Source organism: Vespula vulgaris, chromosome 7 (genome assembly GCF_905475345.1).
Source record: "Vespula vulgaris chromosome 7, iyVesVulg1.1, whole genome shotgun sequence".
Lineage (NCBI taxonomy): Eukaryota > Metazoa > Arthropoda > Insecta > Hymenoptera > Vespidae > Vespula > Vespula vulgaris.
Genome location: NC_066592.1, coordinates 5,839,377 through 5,860,927, shown reverse-complemented (window position 1 = coordinate 5,860,927; position 21,551 = coordinate 5,839,377). Strand labels below are relative to the sequence as shown.

Below are 21,551 nucleotides of genomic sequence, written 5' to 3'. Positions count from 1 at the left end.
GAAATAAAAATCGACATTCGAAGCGAGTTTCTTCAAATTTTATCTCCCGGCCATAAAATACATAAAAAGGAGTTCGCCAAAATAGTACACCTGAACCATCCTTGACACGTAAAAGATAAGATGGTGTCACCAGGCTGTTTTCAATATCCGAAGGAAACGTTTTCCTCTCTTTTTCCTCTCTTTTTTCTCCCCTCTTTCTCTCTTTCTCTCCCCCTCTCTCTCTTTCTCTTTTTCTTTTATTATAATGCTGCATTTTAAGCTTTTTCACTCGGTCGCACGATATTGCCGTTCGTGGCGCTTCGCGGTCAGTAGACTCTCGAACGAAAGGAGTCATTCATTTTACTAAATAGAATCGTACTGTACGCGACATACACATGTGCATTGTTAAACTGAGATAACCTTCGGGACGTACGTTTACCTAGACGTCCAGCAGCTCGTTGAAAAAGTCGTGTCGTCATTACCACCACTACTATCTTCTTCTTCACCACCACCATCCTCATCACCACCACTATCACAACCACCACCACAAGTATTTGTAGCGGGAGCATCAAACCCACCACCATTGGCATCGTTACCACTACCGTTGAGTTCTCCTTTGGATACGAGGTGGGTACGAAGTAACGTTTTACCGATGGTCCAGACCGTTTCATTTAATCACTATCTCTTCGTCGTGCGATCGTAGATCATCAATTGTCGCGCGTGAATCTTAAATCGTGCACATCACGTTCGTTTAGAAGAACAAGAGAGAAAAGGTATTTAAAAAGAAAGAAGAAGGGAAGAAGAGAAAGAAATTACGTTTATAATAACGGTCGAATCTGCGAAAGAACGTTCGATTCATTCACCATACCGACGAATCTCTAGACCCGTTTCTGTTTCTTTTTTTGTTTTTTTTTGTTTTAACTTTTGTTCTTCTTTCTTCCAATTTATCAGAGCATTTAATTCACAATCATCATCAGTGTCCGCTTAGAGATCGATCGCGGCGGTGATTTGAACGCTTGGTCGAAAGCTTATGTTTCCTTTTCATACAGTTTGAGCCGATAAGGATAAAAGAATTCGAACGGTGTACGTAACGGTGATATCTAGGGAGAAAGGAATTACACGTCCTCTATTTTGCCGGAAATTCACGTCGAAGGAAAATCTTGGAGAGGATCGCGGAAAAGTTGTCGAAAGGAACGCGACGAACTGTTTGGTCATTGGTGATCCACGAGAGAAACTTCGTTCTTTCGCTTTCTTCTTTTTTTTTTCTATTTATCTCTTACTCTCTCGCTCTACGACCACGACCCACCCTATTTTCACTCCGACTTCTTGTGTATTACATAAAGAGGTACATTTTACTGGCCAGTTAACGAACCCGCGATCGAGTGCGTACTTCCGTGCGCGTGTGTGTGTTTGCGCGCGTGCTCGCGCTTTCAAACCTACGCTTTTCGAAGACGACAAAAGATCGAGAAAGAACTACTAAAGAACGAAGAAATCTTATGTAAGTAAATATGCCGATTCAAAATTAAAAAAAGAAAAAAAATGAAATCTTAGGTCAGTACTATTATCGAAAATAAAAACGTTATTTTTTAATTTCTTTTTTTTGAAAACCTGTTCAAATATCGATATGGTTTTAACTCCATTTCTTTTCATCGATCAGTATTGTCAAGATCGCGTCAAGTGATACGAGTCAATTACTCATCGCTCGGACGTGTTTATACGGTAATGCTTTTCGAGATATATAGGAAGCCTTAGAAATATCATTGGTAGATAATTTTTTATATTTTCAAGGTTGATTTACGTGTCTAATTCTCCCTTATTTTAGAGACGAATTAAAAAAAAAAAAGATAGTTTGATGAAATAGATCATACGCGTAATGAGGAAAACAAAAAGAAGAAATCTCTTCTCCTGTTAAGAGTAAAAATGCTACAGAATACCGAGCGTTGTAAGCATGATCGAGAGTACTTACGAAACGTATCTGCTTTCTAAAAAAAGAATATCTTGATTGTACCTTGTACATATCTGCTCTTAGATATATTTACTTATAAAATATCGTTAGAATATAATCTGTTAGAAGTAGTGATAGTTTCGAACACAGCAATAGTTAAAAATTCGCTATAAAATTGCCTTTTCGCAATACGACAAAGTACGAAAAGGTGTTCTGAAGTGCCACGTGGATAAGCTTCAATGAACACGATGAATCGTGTATACGTATTTCATTCTCATAGTATGTATAATGTTTCGTAAATGCATTTTCACGGTAAAGTAGTAGTTCGGTTGAAATGACAGTCATTTCTAAGATCTCGATCAACGTAGATTTTGTTAAGATCTCTCTCTCTCTCTCTTTCTTTCTTTTTGTTTTTCTTTCGAATTCCATAATTATGACAAGAATTCGAATTATTTCAAGTTTGACGTTATGAAATTCATGTTTTATTTAATATATTGCTCTGTGTTTTTATTTTCAATTGTTTATTTACATAACGCGTGGAGTTCGTATTCTCTTTGACACAACGTAATATAACGATTACGATCGCTTCATTAAACGAGAGAGTTCTTTACGATTACACAGCTGTTTATATGTTACATCATGAAAAAATACCGTTGTAACTTACATCGAGATTGTTACTTTCTTATGAAGAGAAGATTGCGTTTATTACCCTCGGTGTTTATTAATGCTATAATTGTGATTATTATCACCGGCGGCCAGTTATATCCTACAATCATCTAATTGTAAATGCTCACTACCGTAGACTAATCGCACATTTGTAACTTTTTAAACATACTATCAATGAACAAAGGTAGATAGATTCATATCTCGCCAAAAAAAGGAAAATGACTTCTTAAAAAGAAAGAAAAATATTTAATTTCGAAAGAAAAAAATGACATGTTATTTCTAGACAATGATTTCTACAGTAAATAAATAGAGGTAGCGAATATCTTTATGATATTCCTTGTTTTAACTGATTTCACTTCCTTTTGAAATGTTGAAAGATCGTGAAAGCTTGATCTAGTTTAGGCACTCAATGTAATAGCAGACGGAAGTATGTGCATTTCATACATGTTTCTATTCCTAGTATCATAGCTAAATGGAAAGTCAATGATTATCGATTCTTCTCAGTTATTTTTCTATTTTGCGTATAACTTGTTTAAATTTAATTATTTTTCAAGTTTGTTACTTTACTTAAAACTTTAACAACGATTTATGTCATGGAAAAAGAAGAAATTTCTTTCGTTTTTTATCTTATACTTCGAAAAACTTATCTTTAATGTGCAAATATGTACATACTCCATTACCGATAATTAGTGAGTCTCACACAAAGGATTTTTGAAAGAAAAATACAAATTCGACGAGCAAATACCGTTAAAATTCTTCTCTTTTAAAAAGGTTTAGACTCTTCAGATTCATAACGTAGACTATTCGTATGCGTCCTCATAAAAATAGTCGAGTTTAAACCATAGATAAAAAAAGATTGAAAAAGTGAATTTTTAAACTTGGACTTCTCATAACGGATTATTAAAAATTTTTGAAGATCGCAAAATAATTATCGAATCATGAAATAAGGATCATAATTTAATGTTACGTATATTATTCTTTACGTCGTTTCATGTAAATAATACGATATATAATTATAAATATCTGAATACCACGAGAGTTTAACGTAACTAATCAAAAAAATAATAATAATAATAATAATAAAAAAATAAAAAAAAAGAAAATAAAAGAAAGTAAAAAAAATAAAAGAAAATAAAAAAGAAATAAAATAGGAAATATCATTTCCTGGTATTTCTCAGATGAGTACAAAAAAGAACACGTTGGATTTCGAAAGCGGAATTAAAAATATTATTAAAATCATGCTTGGGAAACCTCTAATGAAAATATTATCAGTAAGGAAATATTTCAAGATACTCACTCTTGAGCGATATTTAATAATCTTTTCCCTATCTTTGTTTTTAAGTCGGAACACGTATTAAATTTTGACGAGTTTAAATGATTCATCTGTTTATTACTTATTATTACTTGGGATTTTACATCGTTTTTTTTATTATATTTTTTATTATAATTAGTATATATATTATACGTGTGTGTGTGTGTGTGTGTGTATATATATATATATATATATATATATATATATATATATATATATAAATAAACGTATATATATATAAAATCATCCTTTACACATTTACATGTATGTCATTGTTCTTTTAATGATAAGGTATGCGATAATTGTTATTTATTGAAAGACGCATTATATTAATACGTGAATTATATATTTATCTATAATAAAACGATGTATCATTTACGATGACAAAGATTGCTAGAAACAATATTTTTATTGTGTAACATTATTTCTATCGTTATCGAAGATCAAATGGTCGTCTCGAATTGCAAAAAAAATTGGCGTTTTACTTCATGGACACGATTATAAATATTTTTGTAAGCAATAAATTTTTTTTGTCAATAGTATGTTAATACTTATTGGCAGATCGTCAGACTGAAGAAACTATTTATTTAACGGGCGATTTCAGCATCAAGATTTTTACGCGGAACGTATGAATTTTAATAGTTGTTGGTCAACAAAAACACAGTTCCTGTAAAATGAATTCAGGTTCCATCGTTTTTACAAGTCTTTGATAACGGTCATCCAAGAGCGTATAGAAGAATAATGACATAGGAAGTTAGATAATAATACTTGTTGTCGTGATACGTCAATTCGGTGACTATCCTCTAGATGATTTCTTGTCTCCAAAGATAGGGTAATTGTACATTGCGATTCGTGGTAAGGACAGGTCGAGTCCGAAGGTAAAAAACTTTATGTGCTTATTATATTTCATTTGCTTGGTTATTTTATTTAAATAGTAATACGTATATTTTATCTAAATAGGTACTTCATTATAAAAAAATAATAGATACGGCAAGTATTGCCAAGTAAAAGATCTTTTTTTTAACCTTCATGTGTTTCTTCGTTGATGAAAAACAAGAAAAAAGAAAACATCCAAGAATTGATAGACCGAACATCCTTCGATCGACGACATTGACGTCTTATCTGACCCCTTTCACTTTCCTCTGCATTGTCTTCTCTTATAAATCTTTAAGACTATGAAAAATGGATAGAGGAAGCGGAAAGTATCCAGTTGTTTTTTTCTTTTTCTTCTTCACCGGTGATTAGATTTTGTCCTTGTTAATCTAACCGCGTTGTTATATACGCATTGAACTACACGTGTATCGTTGCTTCTATCCGTTAATTGTTAGATGTCATAATACATCTACGAGTAAGCTAGAAGTTTAGTTTTTACTAACATAAGTCAATATGACACACGAAAGGGAAGCGGCATTTAAATAATTTAATCTCTACGCGACGAGTCAATGCGAGATAATAGAAATGCATAAGTGTATATATCTGTGCATGTAAATCAATAGAGAGAAAAATCTTTCATATTGATCTCGATAATTTTCCATCTAACTTTTTATATGATTGAATATGTAAATTATTGTTTATATTAACTCAGTCATTATTGAACAAAAAAGACAATTATCACTGATATTGGCGTTTCAACGATTTTCTTCAATAATCTTTTTATTGTGAATAGATAATCGATAATTAATAAAATTTAAAATCGTTAATTGATTAATAATAAATCATTCAATATTAAGAAGATCTCTTGCAAATTTACAATATCAATCTCTGTATACTAAGATCCTTTGTTCGATTAAATAATAAAACTGTCTTAAATTTATTTTGAAAACTCGTCGTATTATCGTTGTCATTTTATCGCATTGTCGATACTTATGTATATTGAAATTTTAACAAGGAAAAAGAGATTATTCAACAAAATTTATTTATATTGCGTAAATAATTTTGCTCAATAACAATAATCCCCGATCGAAGTTTTTAAATGAATTCGACGTAGCGAGAAAACATTAGCGTTTCTTCGTTCGTTTCATTTGAACCTATTACCTTCATTTTTACGATGGTCTAAGTGGTAGCATGAAATCTCACGTAAAATATTTTTTTTCCAATACCCGGCTCTTTGCGATGAGAGTTGCATTGGCGAAATGTTGAGAATTTTTGCGGTGTTCCTTCAATTAATATATCCTGCCATTAACCAGAGCGTAATAAAAACTATTCGTAGTATGCAAGTATGCTCGAGCGATTACGCGTTCCGTAAAATAAACGCAAGATCATGCTATCAGTTCAGTAGCCATTTCTTCTTACGTTCTCGTTTCGTCTCTCCTGCAAAGTGACTTAAATGTCGAAGAGTATAACGTAAAAAAGTATTTCTGATTTCAACACTCGCTACGATTTACAAGATGAATGTGTGATAATCACGTTGTAAATTTATTTCTAATATATCATTGGTTTTTGCACGGTTTTTGTTGAGATGAATACTATCAATTCTTCAATGAACTTACATTTGCGAGTCAATGTTACATATGATTAGAGATACAACATTTTTTCTGAAATAAGAGACACTACGGGATGACCCTAGTGAGATTTGAATATTCATGGATCTTTGTAGACTGCGAGATGACGAAGCACTTTACGAAAAAACACTTCATTATTCGAACATCGATAAAAATACATAAGACAATTTATTCCATTCGTTTGAAATATATCTATTCTTAAGATAAAAAGATCGACGTTTATACGTCGAATTTATTACTCTTTATCTTATAAACATTCACCTTTTCAACTCGATCTATTATTTTTAGATGTTTTATCACTTCTTTTTTTCTCGACTACGATAGATCTGTAAAAAATTGTTGTGAATAGAACGATGATGAGTAATCGAAAATAAAGTAAATCCGTATGGCTTCATTTCTCTTCGAAATTGGTAGTAGAAAATAGTAGTAGGCATATGATCGTTCAAGCTTTTTGTTTTTCCTATCAATTGCTTCACATCGCTCTGCTCGGTTCGCTCCTAGATATGTAATAATCCGAACGTAAAGAACCGTTGCGATATGCCAACTTTCGCCGTGGCGTACGTTTACATTGCATATTGTACATATTGCGGTCTCGTAAGCCAATTCCGGATAACCAGTTTCTTCGTGCACGTGTGATCTTCTTTTTTCATTCCTTCCTTCTTTCTATCTTAAATTTATCTTTCGTGTTTTAGGTAAATTTGTGTCGGAGTCAAGGACAAGCAATTGTTTTACTAAGCAAAAATAAAAAGTACAAGAAGAAAAAGAAGAAGGAAAAGAAGAAATAGAAGAAGAAGAAGAAGAAGAAGAAGAAGAAGAAGAAGAAGAAGAAGAAGAAGAAGAAGGAAAAGAAGAAATAGAAGAAGAAGAAGAAGAAGAAGAAAGGAAAGACGGCCGAGAGTGAAAGTTATTTTATCACTCGTTAAAAATTTCAATTCGCGGTCAGATCTATGATCTAATGTCGTTTGCCAACGTCCTTTAGATTCGTCCCTTCTTTTTCTCCTTTTCCTCCTGGAGAGGCGCGTGAAAGCGTAGAGGTCATCGTTACCTCTCCTTGATCTCTCGCGAGATTCTAAGTTGCTGGAACGACATAGTTCGGTCAATCAGAAAGAAAGCAAACAGAAAAGAGTGGTACGAATCTAATTCTAAGACAATTTTCGATTCATCGTCGATCCAAATAACGTGATATTATGAGTTTTTACATCTGTCAGACAAACAATATCCAGAAGTATTCCCTAACACGATGTTGGGAGAAGTAACATGACGACGTGCTTTCTAAACGTAACACATCGTGGATTAGCTGTAACGCGATTTCTACGTATTGTCCAATAAACAGAGCACAAAGCATCCTGTCGTATATCCAATACGTGCATCTACGTGTGAACTATCGACAAATCGTATTGGCTTACGCTCGCCGAGTCTTCTTTTTCTTTTTTTCTTCGTTCATCGACTCTTCGACGAGTTCTTTTATTCATTCTTTTCTGGAAGGACCGGTTAAGCAAGATTTGAATTAAGGATGAGGTTTATAACGTCGTTGTTTGGAGATGGTTCGCCTAAGACTATGGGAAGGCAATACATGAAGGTTGGAAGAAATGCACTTCTTGGTATAAAATCTAATCAAAAGGATGGCATCTGTTCAGAGAAAGTACCAACACCATTGTCTATGCTCATTTCAAGAGGGGGCAAGTTAAAACACAGTGAGTACTAATATTAGCTTCACTTTTTCTTTCCTTTGTACATACTTCGACATGTGGTTTACTTTTAATAATAAAAACTGCATTATTACCTTTAGTCATGGTACAACATATAAACACTATTCCGAAATACCAAATTATCGGAGATTAAGATCGGGTTTACACAGGTACATTTTAACGGCAGTCTGCGTGTTAAACGACCCGATTCTATCCAGTAATAGAATTAGACGTAATCACCGTTGCGGATTATGTTTGCCAATCTGCTATTACAACTGGCCGAGCGAAAATGTTCATTAATTCTAATGAGAATAGAGAACTTCAACAGAAATGATTATACGATTAGAATTTTTAAAATTTTGTTTTATGCCTAAGTATCAATTAATTATCGTATTTGTATAAGAAAATTCTAAGAGATTGAACCTTGTTTTGTCGTACGAATAACTCTTCGATTTCTCTCCTTCTTTCTTTCTCCTTAATTGTTTTCGCGAAGTACACGGTTCCAAGCTATCACGAGTCACGGCAAGATTCTTCAGGGCAAGACTCCTTTTACTCCTAACGGGAGAGTTCGAAACGATAGACGTTAAGTATGTTGCCGATAGCAAAGCGTAATCCTACTGTTGCGTTATGGAGAACACAGTGGGGCAACTTGTCCTCTATCACCTGTTCCACTGGCCTACTGCACCCCGGCCTACTCTCTCTCTCTTTCTTTCTCTCTCGAATCGTTATTTCTACTTAATGCCGTATCATTTATATCGTCTAACGTGACCCGATTTCATAGAATTCTTTTAGGAGATATCAAGAACCGGATTCTAATTTCTTCAAGTACAGGGTGAATCTCGAATCTAGGTCGAACACATGTTCGTATTTATGTTATTAAACAGAGAAATGAGAGTGATTGAAAGGATAATCGTTTCGTTAGAATTTCGCTTCTCTCGAAATGAATAGAACGACCGCGGTTTATATGTCGAAAGTTTATTTTTCTAAAGAAAATATCTATGCATATGACATTCATTTGAATGTTGCGTGCATCTCGAGAAAAATGCTATAGATATGTACGTACATACATACGGTCCTACTTACGGTTCATGGTAACATATAAGAGGACACGAAAGGATATTAAAAAGTTCCCAATAATTATCATTCGTTAGAGTATGCATTTATTGCGAATAAGAGAAGTCTAGCTGAAATCAAGAATGACTATTATCATTCGTAAAATCAACTAACATTTATTCGGCTTATGTAATATTATCCTTTGATCCGTTAAACTATCAACTATGTGCGGTGTATCATAACCGCAAGCAATTGTTGGACCGTTATGACGTGTCTAAACGAAGCGTAACGATTGTTGAGGATCCGATGCATGTTCGTAGTTGACACAATACCGGTAGTCCGGGAAGTTAGGGCAGCTTTAACGTAAGTAAACATCGTAAAAGTTGTAACCACGCCATTCGATAACTCTACGTTCGACGACATATTGACGATGGCAAAGTTAGTCCGCTGTATCTACCAGATTTGCCGCAATCGTCGACTTTCTAATATGATAGTTACTTGCACCGGCAGCATACATACGTTCCTTCGTTAGAATGTATTCTTATAAGAAGCACGTGTATTGTAGATATAGGTCATACACTTGAGAGATGCAGTTAGCTATTTCAATTACAGGGTAGGCGTGAACTTATAGTTTGTAAGTGGAAACATACGGTTCGCTTTCTTCCTTTCGAAATATCATTCTTGTACGAACTTCTTAAGAGAAAGAAAGAGAAATTGTAATCTCGATATCGTTCATCGATTTTTAAGAATTTTATCGACGATGACTCTGGTTTTTTTCCATGGAACAGTTTACATCATTAGGATCCACGTATACATATTTCCCAATTATTAAAGAATTTCGTATTAAAAAGTGTTAAATGGTATGCCATGAGTTGTCTCATTATCATCAAACTTTCTTGCCTATTTCTCTGACGTCAACTATTCAGAGAAATCCTAAGTAGGCGTGTATTGTTCTTAGACGACTCTCGCAAAACATTTAATTACTTTTTTTCCAATACTTCTCTCGTCATAAATCAATAATGTAAATGCTTCCGTATTTCATATTCACAAAAACTGTTTTCTTCAATTTCTTCTTTTCTTTTTTTTTTAACCTTAACATATATATACAAGCAATTGATATTCACGTATTGTATGTATTTATTTAAATTCATTAAATTATCACAAAAATCCGCTTGTTTTTTTATCGAATATTTAAATTCTTCCGCACGGAATATAAATATCATCAATTTGAATGGGCGAGATGAAGTTATTTTCAAAAAAAAAAAAGAAAAGAAACAAAAAAAACATGAGTTAATAATTGTCATACGTTCACACAAAAAAGATAAAGAATTGTTTTTCTATCGACAACTTTTTTGTTCTACAATTACTTCCCGTTGAACTTTTCTACTTTACACTTCCCAGTTCATGTTTCTTATTTGTACTTCACTGTTCAACCTTCACCGTGCAAGTTGCTTTCTCATTCAATACTCCAGTTCTACTATAGTGTAATTTCTATTCTCTATGTAAATAATTATGAATGAAGTCGCTTTTCCGCAATTTTTGTCAACCGTTCTTTTTCAAATTTGATATTTTTATAACTTATCTATTTTTTACTCAGCAATTAACGCTGTAAATATATACAAATATATTGGAAGGATTTTAATTACAACCATGTAATTTAACTTTCGATTCTTAATTGTTCCGCATACAGTCGACTTATGTTAATAGTTCTTATCAATCTTTTGATAATAATTACACTCGGTTTCTCTTTTTCTTCTTTTCTTTTTCATTAAAACAAGACGAAACAAGAACTTTGCTTGTAACTTATCTGATCGAAAGGATATTTCTTGCAATTATGCTTATTCTTCGTGTCGAATGTCAAACGAGGACGTAATGACGGTAGTAGAAGTAAAAAAAAGAGGACGTAGAAGAAGATTCTTTAGAAGAAATGTTGCGGAACCGTCGACGATTTGTCACGTTTCTCGACGCTTGGACGATTTCGTACGGTATATCGTATTTAAGATTAAGTTCGAAAGATGGATAAGATAAATGAAAATAAGAAGAAATTTCAAAAGTTTTCTTTAAAATGCAGCAATTCTTTTTCTTTTTTCTTTTATTTTTACCGTTACAAAATTCTTCGAAACGGTTCGAAAGATTTTTCTTGAGAATTGCAAAACTTACTGACAAGAAATTATTATTCATAAACATATGACCTACGTGACGTTTCCATGAATAACACAGAAGAGAAGTCTTCTTCTTCTTTAGACAGATACAGGCAATCCGACTGGTCATTCGTCAGACATTTTTTGAGATCACTTTCACTGTCTCAGCATTTTCAGCGTCCGTTTATAGTAGCTGTAAAACTCTCACGTTCGAACGTAACGCATATTCTGACGAACTCGACCCTGTCTCGAACCGAAACGTCCTCGTCTCTTGTTACGTGTCATTAGTCTTGGTTAGGCAATCTTAGTTGTTGAGTTAATAACCGATCGAAATGTTTGAAGTTTAAACGAAGTAACAACGATCTCGAGTTTGAATTTTTATAAATAATTTACGATGATTTTTAAGTCAGTTAATTTTGCTAAGTAAAAAAAGATTGACTAGCTTTAGCATTTCGTAAAGCGAATAAGGTAATAGTAGGTAGTACCTATGCCCTATGTGGTAATTTTTCACACGTGTATGTAAGTATGAACGTACATATATGGACGTACATGTAAAATGCATTTCGTAATGCAGTTTCTTTTCTTTTTATCTTCTTTTAATCAAAGGTCTATATTTCAATAAGATACACTGTTCGATTCTTTTTTTCTTTCGATTTTCGAAATTGTTAGCCGAGTCACGAGAAATCAATTTAAATGTCTTCAACTTTTCGTATATTTTTGTGTGAAATGTGCGAAATTCTAAAATCGTTTTAGTGAAAGTTTACAACCATACGCAACTCTATGATCGTTCGTAACATTATAGATAAACATAATACCGACTATAAATTTTATAAACGGCTAATTCACGGTGATTATATTCGATATACTATGCTCAGGTGTCATTTTTCTTTTATCTTTTTGTTTTATGAATTTTAAGATAATATATCTTCATCGTTTATAAAGTATGTATCTACGTATTTATATTCTTACTTCCTCTGAGGGATTGATGTTACCGTGATGACATGGTTTTTTTTTATCGTATTAACATATTGTTTTTTTGATTTGCAAATAGAATATTCAAGGTGCGAAGAAAATACGTCATGGATTTTTATGGTTTGATACGATGACGTGGATTAGTCTAATAGTAAAATTAGATACTTATCAGAAATTTGTAGAATTAATTATACGATATTAATATTCGACCGATTCGATCAAATTTATTAGATATTTGTTCAAGAATATCTAAATATTTGATACGTCGCAACAACTAGCTTAGGTAGGGATTGAAATTAATCGAGAAAACGCAGAGATTTAACGTCACTCAAAAATAAGTTACAGAGTTCGATACTTTCAACTTTGAGTCTTGTTAAACTGGTTTTCATTTACTAGATTAAGTTTCATATAGGCATATAAATAAGCTTCTCGCTTTTTCAAGTAAAATCATGCATGAGTAAATACTTCGTATTATGGTTCGACGGATTCTTGTATCTACAGATTGATAACGTTTACTGGCGAGAAAGTTGTGCAATACTGTTCCAGATTATTATACCGTGATCCATTCTCGATCTTGTAATAAAAAAAAAGAGAGGAAAAAGTATTGGTAAAGGAACAGGGCCAAGTGTGCTTCGTCGATTAAATTAAAACGCAGTTAAACCTTTCACATATTTCTGTAACGAGTATCATTTAATCGATTGTTACACTGACGCTAAGAAAAATTTTAGAAAGTAACCTTCCTTCTATAAATTAATGACAAAAAATTTATATATTACGGTGTTTACATTCATTAAGTATGATTAGTAAATTTACTTTTCCATGTAGTAGTTATCATTTTTTATTTTGCAATTTAATGCCATACCTGTGACAATATAATGCAGATATTTAAATGACAACCTTGTATCTCATTGAGTGACCCTAGTAGTTAAATTTTTTTTGCTTGCCTTTTCCGATAATAAAAAAAGCTATAAAGACGTATTTCTTGTCCTTGTGTCTGGTTTCGAAGAAAGAAAGGAATCAGAAGAAACTGGTTATTGGTATTTCTTTTTCAATTTCAATATTTGTAAATGCTTCAGGGATGATTTTTGAAGACATTACCCTTCAAAAGGTATTGGAGTCACGACCGAAGGTCAGTTACTGTTTATAAGTTATTCGAATTGTGATAAATTAGTTTTTTCTTCTCCCATATACATTCTTTTTATTTTCTTATATTTTTCTCTAGTAATATTCATGTTATTGTTACATTTGATGAAGTCGAACAATAAACTATTGTTGATTTAATCGGATTAAATCGATTGTTGAATTTTTACATTATCTGTAGTTATTGAATGGATTCGTTTTTGTTAAATAAATTTCTTTTCTAAATGAATAACGTCGTTAATAAAAAACCAAAAAGAAAAGAAAGAAAATTGTGGTCATTTCGATTGAAAAAAAGCACGACTGACCTTAATGATGAGATACGTTCTGGCGCGAATGAAAAGAATCCTACGTAAGACAAACGAGTAATACGATAGATCATATTCTGTCGCGAAAAACAAAATTAACAATATCTTACGCACTAGACAATCTAAATCAATCAAAAGTTTCGTATATTTCAAACTGACATTACGATTTTTGTCATCGCTATAAAGACAATAATAATAATAAATCTTTAATGTCTATCCATAACGTTGACACCAAATTATCTGATGCTTAATTTAAATTGTCGTCGCTTCGATTAAAGATGAAGTAGCATAGAATTTTTATTGGAATTATATATGACTATGTAAAAAAGATATAATGAGGATTAAGAGGAAGATACAAGGATATCTTCTATTTTCTATTAGCATAAGTTTCTTATCTGGAGGAAAATAATCAGCAAAAAATTCATATCAATAAATGGAATAATAATAATACAAAGAGAAGGGTTTTTATAAAATCGCATTTGTTTCTTCCATTCAATGTCATCGAAAGATCAAATAAGTTGCCATCTTACGAGTATAATTCGAGATGTCAAATATCGTTAGAAAAATTTTTTAAATCATTGAAATTCGTTTATCCTCTGGGAAGGGGACGTGATTAAGAAATCGAACTTTAAAATAGCTGGTGTCTCACTTTTCGTGGAAGGAGAGATCGCTTCATTATATAATGCACTATGTAATTTATACCATTCAGTGATTAACAAATACCATCAACCGAACCTTTTTTGGTAAGAAGTTGGAATACTTTCTCTGCGATGTTCACAATTCGATCTACACTATAATGCAAAAATTACACTCGCGATGATGGATGTGTCATATTTTCTTATTTATGAATCAATTTATTTTTTCGGAATTGAAATCGTCCTTGCTCTATTTTATTTGTCTGTTCTGATTATAAATAAAGAAGTAAGATCAATGTCGAAAAGCAGTAAAAATTGTTAATGACCGCTTTCAGACTGGTAACTTGATCTTAATTGATAAATCTATGTATGTATATGTGTATATATATATACATGTGGAACGAAGGACGAATTGATACATATATGAAGTTCATTGAATTGTGCCGCAGGCTGTATCCTTGATTTCGGAACGAAACTTTTAACTCGCTCGTAAAGACGAACCATCAGCAGTTTTTTTGTCAGATTGTAGGACCCAAGACAGAGGAATCCCAAGGTTGTTTGGTATTCTCCGTTAGGTATTCATGTTAATCGTTGAGAGATCGTTTCATTTTATTTTGTTTATAAAAAACACGGTTGAAGTGATGTTTATAAAAAAACTTCCATCCGTCCATTATTTTATCTTTTATCTTCTCGAAAAATATAAAGATTGTTTTGAATCGATGCTAAAGTTAGAGATGTTAAAGTAATTCTTACGTTTTTTTCCGAACATGTTTAAGAGGCAATTTATTTTTCATTAACATTTCAAGTTTATCGTAAAATTTGTGAGGAATCAAATGAATTCTAATTTAATAATGAAGTATTAGTTAAATGACCTGACTACTGAACATGACTCAAGATCAATTATTCGGTCTTACGTGTTCGGAATGCAGTAAACAAGGATTGGTTATCAAATACAGCTAATGGATATTTCCGTGATTGTGCAAGTTTCATATTTATTAGAGGGCTTACACGATGACATAATGCCAGGGTCGCTCGTTACTTCGTTGACAGATGTCCGAGGTCTATAACTTTCTTTTCATCCTCGACGTATTCCGTATTTGTCTACGTGTCTGTATTCGTATTTGATTTCGTTCACGTATTGTTATCATAGATTACTGAAAAAGATACGCACTTTCTTATATGTTTTAATGTTAGTTAAGTCACACACCTATTTGTAGAAATCTACACGTATGGCTTTCAGGAAATGCAGGTTTAATTGACCTATCGGGTAATATTGCCTATTGCGAAATGCGGAATTTCAGAGTGCGACTAGCATCTTACATGGTAATTGTTTGTTCGTTTAAAAGACACAGCAAATTTCACTGTTAATTAAAATGATGTATCTATATTTTCACGAATTATTTTTATTTCGTATAATTTAATGTCTTTTTTATCTTTTCGACTGCAAAACGATCAATTTTTATTTGGATTAATGTACGTAAATCATTTCGTTTTTACAACGTAGCATATCGGTTACGATGTTTAAAATCAAATTAAATTAATATGTGCAATTTCTGTTTGTGAAATTTCATTTCTTTCGTGACTACTTCTTATTCCTTCGGCTAATTTTGGAAAGTAATTGAGAATCGTTATATAAACAAAAAAATAACTTTTACTTAAGAACCTAGATCACTGTATCCTTTGAATGACCTTACATTTTCGACACATTTGCATGCGAGGATATTTTTAATTTCTTTGAAGAAAAAAGTACCAACGGAATATAGTATAGATGAATTATTTTTGATTTAATATAGATTTATACTTCACGAACAGTATATGTGCTATAATATGGTTACGTTCATAAATATAAGAGATTTTAATCGTTCCTTATAAAAATTGTTAAAAAAATCACAGTATTGCATAATTATATAAATTTTTATTCTACTAAGAATTAATAATTTCTCATTAGCATGAATGATTGCAAAATTATATAAGGTTAGTTCATAAATGTTACGAAGTTGTTAAAAAAAGTTATCACGCTCTCCTTAGATTAGAGTGCTAGATGATATGGATAGTACACATAAATTATTTCCCCAGGCAATTTCTTATATAATTTTTTTTTACATAATAATATATTAAAAATGTAATACCAGTTGAGGTTAAAAGACTTTTAAATTTCAAATAAATTTTTTTAACAAGCACAATAAACACGTCTGTTTTAAGCCATCCTTAGCATTTTAATTCTTTTTTCTACTATTTTTTATTTCCGTTTCTTTGTTGTCTTTTCAGGTAGAATAGCAGCAATTTGTTTTGGCCTGCTTGCTCTTATCATCGGCATCGTTCTTAGCAGTATACCATGGGTAGATTACGTTATTTTGAAGGTAAGTTATTTATATTATAATTTTATGCAATTGTATCCGTCCATTAAAACTATGATAAATGACCATTTTTATTAATATAACGGAATAATATAATTTTCCATCATTAGGCATTTCGTAATTATTATTTTATTAGCCTTGATATAGACGTTTTATTTTAAATGGATTATTATCTTTTTTTTTTGTTCATAAATATGCTCGTTAATATCATGGAACGAATGCAAGTGGTGTTTCAATGTTTCAATAATAATCTAGTTCCGTCCGACCTTTCTATAACTCATTAATAGATATATAACGAGTAGTTCTCGTGCTTAACAAATATACAGTGTTAAAGTACATGCAAGTGTAATTGTCCACACTCTAATAACACTTTTGCTATCGCCATTTGTGAAATATTTTTATACTTCGATAAACGTTTTGAAATTTCTCACTTAATTACAGGAATATTTGAGTTGTCATTTTAATATAATCTTTTTTGCAGCAATTACGTTTATGGAATGGCTCGCTCTCTTTTCAATATTGGCAGAAACCCGGAGTTGTTCGATTGACCAAAGTCTATATATTTAATATGACCAATACCGAAGGCTTTTTACAATTCAACGAAAAGCCGAAACTACAAGAAATCGGTCCTTTCGTTTATAGGTGAATATTTTAAAGGCAAACAAATTTCTATAAAATAAAGAAAATTGATTTTAAATTCGTTTGTAATTTACAGGGAAGATATGGAAAAAGTCAACATAGTTTTCCATAATAACGGTACTGTGACCTATCAACACAAGAAAATTCTAAATTTCGTTCCTGAAATGTCCAGAGATGGAGATCTCAAAGTAATGGTTCCTAATATTCCGCTGCTTGTAAGTTAGAAGTATGATCAGGTTTGATCATTTTTCATAAATTTCTTATAAAACATGATTCATGATCATTGGATGGATGATGAGTTATTATATTACGGGAAAGCAATTATCATGATACGGTACTTCATCACAAGAAATCATTACAATTTGATCGTTATGAAATTTAATCGAAATAAATTATATGATTTTTCTTCTTCTTCTTTCTTTTTTTTTCCTTTATATAAGTTTTCTTTTTCATCCATTCATCATCTATGGATTTCGTATATTTTTACAAAGATTATCATTTGTGGTTATACCTGCGGTTTCTCTAAAATCGATTTCAACAGAAACTTTAAGAACATTTTTATGTGAAGTTACGTTAAATTTCAGACACTTTCGACACAAAGCAAGAGCCTACCTCGATTTATAACGATTGGTTTATCGATGTTCCTAAGTGGAATGAAAATGAAACCATTTATTCCTTTAACTGTTCAGGAACTTGTATTTGGTTACGAAGATTCACTCGTTAGTATAGCACATCGATTTTTTCCTGTAAGTCGACGTCCTATGAGTAAAATGGGACTTCTAAATGGCGTAAGTTATTATACAACCTTTATTTTTATATCATTTTCATAGGAACGATATATACGAAACTATTTTTATTTAAATTAATATTTTTTATTGTAGCGAAACGGTACGTTAAGTGAGGTATCGACGATATATACGGGACACACAGATATGAAAGTATTCGGTCTTATAAATCGATTAAATGGATTGGATCATCTACCTTATTGGCCAGAAGCACCGTGCAATTCTATCACAGCTTCTGAAGGTAAATTTGTTATGGCGGCTATAAATATAATTTTTGTTGATCTATTTCAAATATGTTTGCCCGTCTATTTGAATTGCAAAAAATTATGGAAACGAGTTTAAGCTGACATATCCGAGATTACAAAATAAACAAAAATAAAAAGAAATAACGTTGATAAGCTACTTACTGAAAGTATATTTATATTTGAAGGTTCGTTTTTTCCTCCGCGAGATAAAACTGGATCAGACATTGTTCATGTTTGGGACAAGGATCTCTGTCGTGTCTTGCCATTACAATATCGTGGACCAGTAAAAAATAGTTGCATAAAAGCAGATTTATATACGCCACCGGAAATGGTTTTTGGAAAGCCTGATGATAATAATCCGGAAAATAAATGCTTCTGCTTGGATGATCCTTCTACTTGTCCAAAAAAAGGATTGCAAAATATCAGTCCTTGCCAATACAGTAAGTTTACTTTTATGGAATGATCGATCGTTATGTCTTATCCTCTTTTTAATTTGAAAGATAAAAATATGTTTTTTGCAGCTGCACCAGTCTACTTATCTTTTCCACATTTCTATCAAGCTGATGCAGAACTTTTAGACGCGGTCGTAGGATTAAAACCAGTTCCGGAATTACACGGAACTTATTTTAAAATACAACCGGTAAATATATGCTAAGTAAAAAAGAGAAATTTTTCATTTTTCTTTTTTTTTTCTTCTTACTTTTTTTTCTTCTTCTTTACGAAAGAATTTTTATGGGAAGAAAATACGATGAAGAATGTTTGAAAAGACGTTCGAGCCATTCTTATTATCATATTAAATTTTCTTTTCAGAAACTCGGTGTACCTATAGAAGGAAAAGTTAGAGTACAGATAAATCTAAAGGTAGAACGTCAGCCGAATATCGGCGTGGTGGCGAACTTTCCTGATATAGTGTTTCCAATAATGTGGCTTGAAGAAGGTATCGAAGAATTGACGCCATCGATCAGAAGATGGGTTTACTTGGCGACAACTTTCGCGGACGTTGCAGTACCTTGTGTCAGTTACGGGTTGATTCTAGTCGGTTTGATAACTATAATCGTGGTCTTCGTCAAGGCTCACAATAACGTCGTGTTTACGCACGAGGCGATAGAGTTAGGAAAGAGGACTATTAGAAGAGGATCGTCCTTCTTAGTAAATCAACAGCATCGATTACTCGTCAACAAGGACTCCAATTATATTTTATTGAGTAACGATATCGAAGAGATATCTACCGATGTAGTTGTATGATTGAAACTTTTAGATAAAAAAGCGAAACGATACGAAACGAAACGAAACGAAAGGGAACGAAACGGAACGATATGAAAGAAGAAAATAATAATACCAATGACATTAATATTAGACTATAAGACATTATTCCGTAAGACGAAACTACCATACGTTCGATATGTTACACCAAAGTTTCGTAAAGATTTGTCGTCGAGCTAATAAAACGAACGATTAAGTGTGCTACAAACGAGACAACACGCAACGCGTTCATTACTTTCGTGGTTCAACAACGGTTTAAAAGTACAGGTCGTGATAAACGTCCCGAGAAGATCGTTTCATTTTTGTCATGTCTGTGATTCCGTCCCTTTATTTATAATCCTCAAAATACAAACTAACGCGATTTAGGCCGTATCGAATTGGTCGACGATCGAGACAAACGTCTTCAACTTGTCTTTTCTCTTATTCCATAATTAAATTGTTATGTTTCTCTTCGTTGACCAGTTGAGATGCTCTCGGTTAAAATCTAGTGCAATATTAACATCATATATTTTAATATATTTTCTATCAATGATTACCAAATTCTATTGTCAAACGAATATACATATGTATATTTATGTCCTCTATTAAAAGATCTAACAATCACTGAAATATTTCAAAATATATGCAGTTTTTAGATTAGCTACGCTGATCTAACTTATAGGGATTAAAAAAAGGTTCTAATAGCATTAAAGAATAAAATAATATTTCTATTAACATCATCGTATAATTTTGATAACGATGATATTTTTGCATTCTTTTTTTTACTTCGATAATGTAATAATTAATTGTTAAAAAGGGTGGTGTTTTGTGAGAATTAATTGCATCCGTAAACATTCGAATAATCGAATAATATTTTATAATTTTGTAATTCGTATTTAGGAAGTGAACATTGCTCATTAAATAAATGTGGTATTTTGCTGTTATATTAGAATAATAATTCAAAGTTCTTCATTTATTTAGTGTACGACTTCTTATCAGTTTTGATTTTATCAATTTCTATTTAGATTAACTAAACCGAATTAATTAAATAAACTTGAAAATTTGTACTTCGATTTTATTCTGAATTCTCGTCGAGTACTGTAGAATTCGAAATAAATTGTATTAATCGGCGAATTAGATTATAAATACATTTTTTTTTTTTCGAAAATAAATAAAAACAGTTTACTCTGAACTTTAGCAAATTAAGAATTTACTTATTAATTTCTTTATTTTACTATCAGTTAGTAATCAAGAAATCTATTTTACGACTTATTGTAAAATTCGGAATATATATTTCATATTTTATAAAATATATATTATTTCCATATTTTATAGAACAAGAGCCTATTGTTATTAACATGAAAAAATAACTTCTTCTATTACCGACACATCGGTAAAGTGTAAATCTAGTATTATCAATATTCAGTTAAATATGGAGTTCATTAAAAGTGTGTCGGTATTACATAGATCATCTGTAATGTACGAGTCGGAAACTCAGCGATTGACTATTACCGATTAGTCGATAGGAGAGAAATTATTTTTAACATTGCTCCCTCTATTATAGCGCTATATTACCACGGATAATATTTCATTTCGTTGATAAAACAGATATCTGTTGCACCAAAAAATTCTATAGATAATGGAAATTTTCAAAATGTTTTACTTAAAAATTATATTAATTACTATTATAACCACTTTCTTTGTTTAACATTAAGATATTTAAATATTAATATATTTATAAATAAATTGTTTAAATATTAGGAAATTATCTTCAATGTCTCGCATAAAAATTTACATTGGTATCTGTTCAATGCAATTAATTTTAAATAAATAATACATCAAGATCTATTCATTTAATAGAGAAATAAAAAAGAAATGTTACAACCTATTGAATTGTAATTAGTTACAATCAATCAACCAAATCGATTTTATACGAAATTTGAATT

At 31.7% G+C, this 21,551-nt stretch overlaps 2 protein-coding genes across 6 annotated transcripts in view; one reads left to right on the top strand and one right to left on the bottom strand.

Moving 5' to 3' along the window:
- LOC127065301 (transcription initiation factor IIA subunit 1-like) overlaps nucleotides 1-21,551 on the bottom strand; it is a 36,637-nt gene that overhangs the window by 14,818 nt on the left and 268 nt on the right. The gene's annotated exons all lie outside the window — the stretch shown is intronic.
- On the top strand, nucleotides 290-20,763 carry LOC127065297 (scavenger receptor class B member 1). 5 transcript variants are annotated; one of them, XM_050997427.1, is made up of 11 exons: nucleotides 606-752; nucleotides 1,029-1,477; nucleotides 7,096-8,097; nucleotides 16,606-16,697; nucleotides 17,176-17,336; nucleotides 17,410-17,548; nucleotides 17,918-18,121; nucleotides 18,215-18,359; nucleotides 18,549-18,803; nucleotides 18,885-19,003; nucleotides 19,174-20,763. In XM_050997427.1, exons 3-11 carry the CDS (start codon nucleotides 7,917-7,919, stop codon nucleotides 19,606-19,608), a joined length of 1,731 nt encoding a protein of 576 aa, XP_050853384.1. In that variant the 5' UTR covers nucleotides 606-752; nucleotides 1,029-1,477; nucleotides 7,096-7,916; the 3' UTR covers nucleotides 19,609-20,763. The 5 variants fall into 5 exon arrangements, with proteins under 5 accessions (XP_050853386.1, XP_050853384.1, XP_050853385.1 ...); XM_050997428.1 differs by having other exon boundaries at nucleotides 613-752; nucleotides 1,323-1,477; XM_050997429.1 differs by lacking the exon at nucleotides 1,029-1,477 and having other exon boundaries at nucleotides 290-606.